This window comes from Propithecus coquereli, unplaced genomic scaffold (assembly GCF_000956105.1).
Source record: "Propithecus coquereli isolate 6110/MARCELLA unplaced genomic scaffold, Pcoq_1.0 Scaffold203, whole genome shotgun sequence".
NCBI classification, from domain to species: domain Eukaryota; kingdom Metazoa; phylum Chordata; class Mammalia; order Primates; family Indriidae; genus Propithecus; species Propithecus coquereli.
Genome location: NW_012145301.1, coordinates 1,986,416 through 1,996,740, shown reverse-complemented (window position 1 = coordinate 1,996,740; position 10,325 = coordinate 1,986,416). Strand labels below are relative to the sequence as shown.

The 10,325-nt window shown below is 38.5% G+C and overlaps 1 protein-coding gene across 1 annotated transcript in view; it reads right to left on the bottom strand.

Annotated features, from left to right (window-relative positions):
* Positions 1-10,325, bottom strand: part of FAM149A (family with sequence similarity 149, member A) — a gene marked incomplete at its 5' end in the record, with an annotated part of 50,843 nt that overhangs the window by 34,066 nt on the left and 6,452 nt on the right. Inside the window, 6 exons of the mRNA XM_012643991.1 lie at positions 821-1,011; positions 2,402-2,572; positions 3,267-3,392; positions 4,703-4,845; positions 7,084-7,222; positions 7,510-7,620. Of these exons, the coding sequence (XP_012499445.1) occupies positions 821-1,011; positions 2,402-2,572; positions 3,267-3,392; positions 4,703-4,845; positions 7,084-7,222; positions 7,510-7,620 (881 nt within the window). The remainder of the gene's footprint in view (positions 1-820; positions 1,012-2,401; positions 2,573-3,266; positions 3,393-4,702; positions 4,846-7,083; positions 7,223-7,509; positions 7,621-10,325) is intronic.

Sequence of the window (10,325 nt, the reverse complement as noted above, 5' to 3'; positions counted from 1 at the left end):
GTTTTTTCCCTTCTGTGTCAACAGAAGAATTATGAGAAGAATCAGAAGAATTATAAGAAACATCAGATTATCTAATACAAATATTTAAAATTAACTCTTCAAAAAGAGTATTTGTTCTCGAGTTACCAGGAGTCCATGCTATGGCCACTGGTAAAAGAACATTACTATAGAAAGCAGAGACCCCCCCCTCCATGGAGCGACTGGTTGATGTGACTATCATTTCAGTGGCGTATGTAGGAAAACAGAGATTATACGATGAGTCAATAAAGATTCTCAGGATTTTATAAAAGCCCAACTGATCCCTTTGGCTGGAAAAAGAACAGAATTTAAATTAATGTGATTACTGCCTTATTGTACAAATTGATTACTTAAAACTAGTCCTTACTGTCCACAGCTGATATTTCTATGATTTCTTTCTGCTCAATTTTAAGTAGTTTAGAGAACATCTATAAGTTATTCAATTGGCTATGCTTATATTTTACTTTACAAATAATGTCATGATCAACTAAAAACAAGTATCTCACTATTAGGGATCTGTTAGGTAAGTTCTTTTTTAACCACAATAAAAAGAGTAACTTCTGGCTTTTTTCTTATGTACTTCTGTGTTTTTTCAGGGTGCATATGCATTATTTTTATAGCTCAAAAACAATAACATCCTTTTTGAAGTGATTCGAGATCATCTGTGAATAAAGGTAGAAAGCCCACTTCTCTTCTCACCCAAGTCATGTCTAGGTGTGGCCGAGCCAGGTGGGAGAGCACAGAGCGGAGGAAGAGGGATCTTGTTTTTTTTCTTATTAGGCCAAATTCTGCAAGTAAGTACCTGTGAGTGTACTTTCCCAGTTTTTTCTAATCAGCTCTTCCAAAATTTCCACCACATTTTTCCAGACATGATCAAACACTTCTGTTGCCACCGCATCTTTGATACAGTCGTGAGGGGAGACGGGAGGAAGTCCATGTTTCTGCGATTTCCTGCCGTGGTGAGCTGGCTTTTGTTCAAGACAGTCATCATCACTAAGGAAAAAACCCATTCTAATTACTAAAAGTATCAATGGTTAGAGTTAAAATAATTCTATCTATCATGCATGCATACATGTATGTACATTTATGCATATAGATAACATTCACTCTTTTTAAAGTAGCACATTGGCTTTAGGGAGAGTTTTTTTCTTTTATGAGACAGGATCTCACTCTGTTGTTGCCCAGGCTGGAGTGCAGTGGAATCATCATAGCTCACTGCAACCTCCAACTCCTGGGCTCGAGGGATCCTCCTGCCTCAGCCTCCCCAGTAGCTGGGACTACCACAAGTGGCTGATTTTTCTATCTTTTTGTAGAGATGGGGTCTTTCTCCCTCAAATGATCCTCCTGCCTCAGCTGGAGCCACCACGCCTGGCTGGTTTTTTTTTTAATATACACAATTTTTACTTGTCAATTATACCTTAATAAAACTGGGAGAAAAAACAAAACAAACCAAAAAAATCCCCAACTCCTAGTTTCCTTGCTCTGTCCTATTGTTTTTTTTCCCCTTATCTATTTCATTTGTTTCTGCTCTGATCTTTGTTATTTCCTTTCTTCTACTAACTTTGGGCTTGGTTTGTTCTTCTTTTTCTCATTCCTTCAGGTACAAACTTAGGTTGTTTATTTGAGATCGTTCTTGTTTCTTAATGTAGGCATTTAATGCTATGAACTCCCCTCTTAAAACCACTTTTCTGTGTCCCATAGTTTTGGGTCTGGATTATCGTGTTTCCACGTTCATCTGTCTCAAGATTTTTTTTTAATTTCCCTTTTGATTTCTTCTTTGACCTTCTGGTTGTTCAGTGTGTTGTTCAATTTATACATATTTGCTAGTTTTCCAGTTTTCTTTCTGTTATTGATTTCTAGTTTTGTACCATTGTGGTCAGAAAAGATGCTTGATATGATCTGAATCTTCTTAAATTTGTTAAGACTTGTTTCGACACAGTGTTATTTTTTAATGTACCAATTTTTAATCACGAGGCACATTTTTTATCATACAATATTTGTAGCCTTTCTTAAAAATAAAATATGTATTTAGTGCAGAGACTAGAACTTCCCCTTTACCCTTTTGGGCAGCTACGTATAGAATACCTGGAGCCCCTGGGCATGACGGCCACTAGCAGCCTTGTCTACTTGCACTGCACGCAGGACATAATTCTTGTTTCCAGTCTGTGCCGTGTCGTCAAGAATAAAGGGACACATTGCTCTTGCATATACACTCCCTGCTAGAAATCTAAAAACTCTGGGGAGTACATTACTCTCAAAAGAATAGAAATCTTTCAGATAAGTAAAGGATATACAAAACACTAAATGAGCATATAATAAAAAATAAATGTCAAATAAATTAATATTATACTATGAAGTCAATGTCAAATAAAATTCCATTTACTTCTCTTTTCTATCAAAAGCAAAATACTCTTCGATCTTTCCATCTGCATCATAAACCTCTTCTTCCAGGGATGGATGTGCCGTTAGGTCAGCAACCCCTGTGCCATCAAGGCCTGGCAGGGCAGAGGCTGAGAGTGCTGCTGGGACTATCTGGGAGCCAGAGATGCACAACCTATGCGGAAAAAAAAACAACAGATTCCACATGGGAGTGTGTAGAACATCAAAAATGCAATGCTTGCATAATCGTGGTGCATCTTTAAATTAACATGAAGTACAGAATTCCAAATTTAAAAAAATCATTAAATATTACATTTGACAAAGCTCATGTCCTTTAAAACATTTTAATACAGGCATCGTTTAAAAATTTTAAGGTCTTCTTAAAAGCCTAAATTATTCTATGATTTTGTATCGTCTTTGGCTATAATGAAAGGATGTCTGAGCACTGTCTCCAATATGTATGAATGGCATAAAGAGATATCAAAGTCCGTGAGTGAGCAAAAGAAAACAGGATAGGGTTTTATTTCTTCTGTTTCTACTGCCTGGAGGCTTAGGATGCATCACAATCAGGCAGTTTTTGATTCTGCCTCCACCTTTCACGGTGCCTTTGGGATGAAAGAAGGTTGACGTTAACTACCTTGTATGTGTGCCTATGTGTATTCCATATATACTTTACATACATACATACATACACACATACACACATGGATATACATGTGTCGTCGATTTGGAATCAGAAGACCTGCCCTTCACTGAAATCTAAATTTCCAAATCTGGTGGAGTCAAGGCTAATGGCTGAGTTAAACATGAAAAAGTACAGCTAAAACACAATTAGAAACACCTTCTGAGAGTCACTTATGCGAACTTACTCTCTGACACTGCTGCTGCGTTCACGGGCATCAAGTAAGGGTTTGTGGCCCGCGGGACCGGGCGTGCAGCCCTGGAAGTGCCGGAACCCTTCCTCGGCTGGCGGCATCAGCTGCCTTCCTAGTACTCTGCAAGGCAAAGAAGAAAGTAAGAAGCTACTAACATTTCTGATTAGACAAGGGAAAAAGGGTTTGAGATTTTAAAGGTAGGACACAATAACCATTTTGATGGCACCTGTGTGACGCGATAAGGTACGTACAGGCACAAGGGGAGCGTCCTGGTGACACAAAGGAAGCGCGGCTCTGAGAGAGCTTGAGAGAGCAGCCAGGCTGTTCTCACCACTGACTGGGTCTTGAGGCCAAGTTCTCAGGCTCCCTAAGCCACTGATTCCGTTTGCTTGTCTTTCATATGCAAGATAAAATAATAAGCGTTGCCTTGCCGGGCTGACGAGTGGCTTAGATATAGCGCCGGTCTGTCAGACTCAGGTGCCTCAGGCCACGCTCTCTATAAATGTTCGCTAGCATATACACAATGAATAAATACATGTAAGTATGTACACTTGGCTTGTGTACCTTTTGCTCTTTTTGCACCTTCCCTCCTTTATTTTCATCTTAGCTGTGTAAGATAACAGTGTCAGGAATAAGTCTGAGCTCCTGAGCTTCGGTAAGTGCATCGTGCTAGCAAAATGAACAGCCAGGATTGATATCTAGTGGGCGCTGTACACGCTTTAAGGCAGGCGGCTTATGAAGGATGCAAAAGGAAAAAAAACACACCTACTTAGTCAAGATTTTTTAAAAAGTTATCTAGTTGAGGTAACCAGAAAATCCATCTAAATTTACATGAGTGTTCTAATTTATTGTCCCCAAATATAATCTAGAGGAACTTTCAGATAACTGGGATAAACTTTCTCCTACATAAGACTGGCTGAGTGACTGAAGGAAGAAAAGCTTTCCTTCATACCCAATCTATAGTCTCCATCATTTATTACACTTCATCACATAAAGTGTAATAAAGGATCCCCCACATAAGAAATGGGGTGAGAGCAAAAGATTCACCTATCCAGTCATTCAGCAAACAATCCCTGCCCACCTGCATCCCTCACACTGTTCCCGTGGTGAGGGCAGACTCATGTTGCTGGTGTACTATTGAATGTGAAGGTAAAAAATGACTTTTATCATCCTTGCATATGTTACATACGTAATGTCTTTCTGAGCTAGATTTGCTCGTTACAAACTAAAAGGCACTTGAGTACTGGAATGTCTCAACAGTTCCTCAGACACCAAAACAAAGGGCATGATTTCTCAGTACACAACTGCGTTCTGGATAATATTTCGACCGGGTAAGTGCTTCCAGTCAAATGTATGGATTGCATTAAACCAAGTCAGGAGTGCGCAGTCCAAAAACCCATTCCAGAGAATTCTGTGAACAAGATCCCTACCTCAGATGGAGGGACCTTCCTGCCCACTCATTGCATTCAGCCAGTAGATTGTGTGTCTGGGGGCTTACTTTCCCTTCAAACAACATTTCCTCGACCTCCCAGAATAACTGCTGCACTTTCTGTGCATTGGCTTTGTCAAATTCCTGAAACAGAAATACACACTGAGTTGTAACACTAAACGTGACAGAAACATGGGCTTTGCAATCAATGATATTTATAAATTTAAAGTAACCCATTATAAAGAATGGAGTATAACATGGTAAAAAGAATGTGGGCTTTGCAGTCAGACCTACCAGTGCTCCCGTTTTTACTTTTCAGATAAAGTATAATATATCTTGTTCTGAGCCTCAGACTCTGTAATTGTCCAACAGAGGTCATTCCTACCACGTGAGTTAGAAGATTTTACATAGATACAGTTAAAGGTGTAGATATTCATACTGACACAGGCATCAATACAGACACACATACACACACCTACATATCTATGCACACACACGCACAGTCATATGTCACACATATAGTTGTGCCTGACACACTTAAGCATATCTGTAAAATACAAGCTATTTTTTTTTCTGATGATACCACAGAAAAGGAAATAATGTTTGTAGAAAGGGCCATTAACCTTCTTTTAATTGATGACGCAGAAAAAATTTAAAAATTCTTACTTATCTTAATAAGTGTACTTATTAGGGTTAGGCCAGAATATTAATTTTTCCTCTGACCTTGAGATTCCTGCACTGTGGCTACAGTGAACTGTAGATGAGAAAACCTTTCCGCCTTCCTAGCTGGTCTTGGTTGGGAGGTAACACTCCTAGAGCTCTCACAGCCAATAAGGAAAGTAGAAACACTACTGTAATCGAAAGAACCAACACTACACAGGTTGGCTCCGGGACAAGAGTCCCAGCCTTGTTTTCTAGGAGTATGTGAATCTGAGATCTTATTCACAACTCACAGCAACAAAGCACATATTCAGTCTGATATACTTGACCGCAAATGGTCAATCCAGGTTGATTTTCACAGAATACTATTCACTGGTTTCTGTGTTAGTTCTTCTCTCAAATTAATAGTAAACTAGATTCCCACATTATAGGGGAGACGAATTATTTCTTTTAAAATGCAAAGAAGAAGAAAACTAATACAAATAGTTATCTTCTAGGAGGGGTCTGAGTGGCTGGGGCATGGGAGAAGGCTCGCTTTCATTTTTTCGATCTTTTGCATTTTGTTGCTTTTGCAAATATTTCCCATCAAAAAGTAAATAAATTTTTAAAAATTAAAATAAAAGCAATTGTAGGATCTGGAGTATTTTACATTCTATAAATGGAATTCATAAGATTCTCCCAGGTAATTCCATGAAATTCTGTACTAAAAAATTCCTAGAATTTGGACAATCTGAAGCAACGGCTCTTGGCCTTGTCCCCATGGGCACAGCCATGGGGAAAGAGGATGTGAGAGAGGGTGGCAGTGAGTGGGAGGCAGGGTGGGGAGGGGGCAGCTGATCCTAAATGAGGGAGTCACATGTTTGCATGTTTGAAAAGTCCTCTGAGCCATTCTGAGCTGACTCCCTTCCAGACTCCTCTCCAATGCCCCTCCCGCTAGCACTCCTTTGAGAATCAGCACTGCATAGCTGCATAGGGAAGGAGATTCAGATGTGCTGGGGGGAGTGTGGAAATGCTTTTAAAGAAAGCGAAGAAAACCAAAAAAAGCACACACAGGAGGTAAAACAGAACACCCAATGCGCTGGAGCCAGCTGGGCTTCCCAAAAGGCCGTGTCCCAGGACTCTCTGAGACACATGAGGGGAGAAAGAGGCAGGAGACTGTAGAGTCCGCAGTTCCTACCCAAAGCTGGGGCTGCAGAGTGCAAGCTCACCCAGGGAGATGCCCACTCTCACAACGACAAAAGCAAAGTCGAAGTTAATAGCTTCCGCCAGGGTTAGACAGTAAAGGTGAAGTATCTGACTTAGGATATTGGGCGGAAATGCTCTAATCATGGTGGCGTTTCACAGTTTTATTTGGAGTTCTTCATTGTCTATCAGCGTTTATCCTGAATTTCCAGCCACAGACACCATACAAGTCATGTGGAACGTTTTATCGGGGCAGGGTTGGGGTGTGGAAAAAAACAAAACTATCTACAGCTGAGACTGCCCTACGACATTACGACTGATTTTTATTTTTCTCTATATTTAGCTATTTTAATATTTTTACATGTAATATGTAAATGCTTTTATATGTCTGTATGTGTTGCTATATAATAGGTAACATTGTTATAATTGGTAAAATAGGTACTGTTTTTATAATTGGTAAAAAGACTTTTTGAACAAAAGGAAGCAATTTGTCATTGTAAATTGTAATTACAAGATTACCCAAAATACTCTGAGACATACATCATCTCTCCAAGAATAAACTGAGCTCCTCTCGGTAGACAAGCCAGGGGTAGAGCTCTGTGTTGCAGACCCAGACCAGGAGCTGGGGGCTTCTGTGGGCGTGCGGCTTCCGCTGGACGAGAGTGGTGACGGGGACTCGCTGTAGGGATGGACGCAAACAGAAAGAACACTTACCAGAAGAGGTTACACTGCTAAGTGGTGTCACTTCTCTGAGCCCACTTTCTCTTTTTTTTGTTAAATACGTTTGTTAATTTCACAGTACACTAATTTTAAAATATTTCTGCAGTGCAACATTTTCCCTAGGTTAAAAATAAAACTGCATTTTACTGATGCAAGTTCACAGCTAATCACTGATTTTGTTTCCCACATCTGGTATGGGCATTTTGTGATTTTTAAATCAGAAGCATTTTATAGGTTAATTCTTACCAGGTATATTTATTAATGGCTTTCTGCACATTTCTTGTAAAATGCGTAGGTAAAGGATCTTTGCTTTTGACAGCAAAACTGTGCTTTCTATGTCCTTCGGACAGTCCTCTTCTGAAAAATAAAATAAAACATGAAAAGTCTCCCTAACATAATAATATAGTTTTAGTCATTAAGACTTTTAAAGTCTTGTTTGCATAAAGTTGCTCCTCTTTTTCTGCCATGTCCCTTAAATACACGTGCACGCACGCCCCTGCCCTGACATCCTGAAGAAACTGAGGCCCAAACCTTGCCATTTTTATTTTTCTTAGAATCAAGGTTGCTATCAACCCACATACACCTTTATGTGAAATGGTAACAACAACTTTTTGTGACAGCCGGAGACGTAAAAGTTGCTCCAAACAGCTGATGGTATTTCAGACACAGCCTTACTGCAAGGCCTAAGGCTTGGCAAGTGCGACATGGGCTGGATTTTAGGTCCCCGTTGTCCCTTGACCAGGCCTTCATACTTGCAAAACCCAACCAGGCCTCCAGTAAAAAAAAAAAAAAAATCATCAAGCCCATATTAATTCTGAAACATATTAAATTCTTTTGAGTCACTAAAAACTACACAAACATCTAACTCCTTTTACTTTAGCACTGTTGTTTGGTGTGTATCCTGAGTTTGAGAGCGTTAGGAAATATTAAAATTTAATGGAGAAATAAAACAGAAGAAATATCTAGATTTTAAATAAGCTATTAAACCGTTCATGTTAATCATTCAATGAACCTCTTAAAACATTTACTTCCTTCTAGTCAAAACAGCTCCCTAATGTTTAACAGTCAACAGCTTTCGTTCTTTGAATAGAAATCTCATTTCCTCAAAGAAATAAAATATATTGATATGATAATGAATTAGAAAAAAACACTTTCAACTTTCAATATTTCTAATAAGGACACCACTATAGCATCCATTAAGAAAAACGTTTGGTTTTGCTTTCAATTAAAATGATACCTAATTTTCAACACTTGTATTTTTTAATGTAAATGGAATAAATTCTGTTTTAAATTATGTATCGATAGTACTCTACAACAAAGGGAATTTTAAAAACAAATTAATTACTATAAACAGAGATTAGGGAGAATCTTCCTAATAGATGTATCTTCCATAGATGTGCCTTCCATAGATGTATCTTGTACAAGAGAGAATGATAGAACTATGATTTTTTCCTCTCTTTTTTGCTTCTATGTCTTAAGTACAACCAAGCAATTCTAAGGATAAAGACGTTAAAGAAAGTGTACCAGAGAGAAGAACATAGAACAAGCTTTTATGCTAACAAACTGCTTTACCTTCAACCTTCCTCAGTTGTTTTTAAGCCATTAATTATTTATCCTTTACATGTAACTCAACAACTTTCTAGGTAAATATAAAAATACTTAATGACAAAAGAAAGCAATCAGCAGTCAACTAAAGAATTACATCAAATAGATCTGTTTTGAACATTAAGAAATACACACTGGTATATGAGTTAATATGTTATTGAGAAAAACTTTAAAACTCAGTGTGAGTTACCTAAAACATTGTCCTTTTATGATACATATCTATATAATAATAAGAGTCGATTTGAATTTGCTCTGTCATTGATGCTTTGATCAAGTGACTTTTTCTCTTTTGGACTCAGTATTATCCATGTCTGTAAAACAATGACAGTACTGCCAATTTTTTTATACTATTATGAGACTTAAAATGGATAAAGTATATGAAGTGTTTATATAATCAGTGCTACATAAATCCAGTTTACCTGCTCACTGCTCTTATTACCATATGCTACTCTATGATAAAGCACTGTCTCTTGTTTCTTTGTACCACCCATAGCATTTCGTATTACATAGACCTCTTCACATTTTAACTTTTTATTGTGATATTCACACCTTATTCATTTTTTAATCTGTAGCATCTAAAACAATCCTTGTCGTACAAGAGGTGCTTGCTATGTTAGTTGAAAGAATCAATAGGTGAAGATTAAATTAGTGACTCAGACACAGAACATGTTTTTGCTCTATACTCTAAATGTTTATGCTTAAAACAAATGATTACATGGTGATCAGACATTAAAATATTCTCCAAATTCAAGACATTTTTGTGAGAAACTTTTACTTTTTATAAGGAAAGAAAAGTCACAGCCCTTCTTTGAGTAGCTGATATCCCAAATATGACTTTTACCCCCGAATGGAGCCTCTGCTCCTGTCATGACCACTTTCCTTGCTTCTAGCTCCTCGGCTGCCTTGTGTGCAACTTGAAAGCTAAATTCACTAACGGGACGCTTGCTGATTTGTTAATTTTCAAAGAACAATAATTTCTTCCTCCAGAAAATACACTCCTTTTGTGGGAGAGTGAGGGGTTTAGCGGGAGGAGGTCTTTCGAAACTAAGTAGAAACTTATTTATAAAGTGGAGGAACCAATTCTTCTCTTTACATTACACCATATCCTTTCCAAGGTCAGCATCCCTACCCACTTGGAAGTGTAGCTGAGGACGGGTCTCATGTGGGAAGCCTGGCAATGATCACAGAAATGACAATGAAATGGATGCCTTAAAGCACTGCCCACTTCCACGCCTTTTCTCCATCTTTTTTCTCCTCTGCTCTTCGCCTCCTGATCTCTGCCTGAGGAACTTCTTGAACTTCAGAGTTCAGTGTAATGACATATAAATTTGACCACACATTTCAGAAGATACTGGGTGCAGAGGCATTTGAGCCCAAAATACAATGACTGCCCCAGGTCACCAAGACAGTAGGGATGGACTTTGTCCCAGGAGCCAGGCCACCGACTTGCACATACT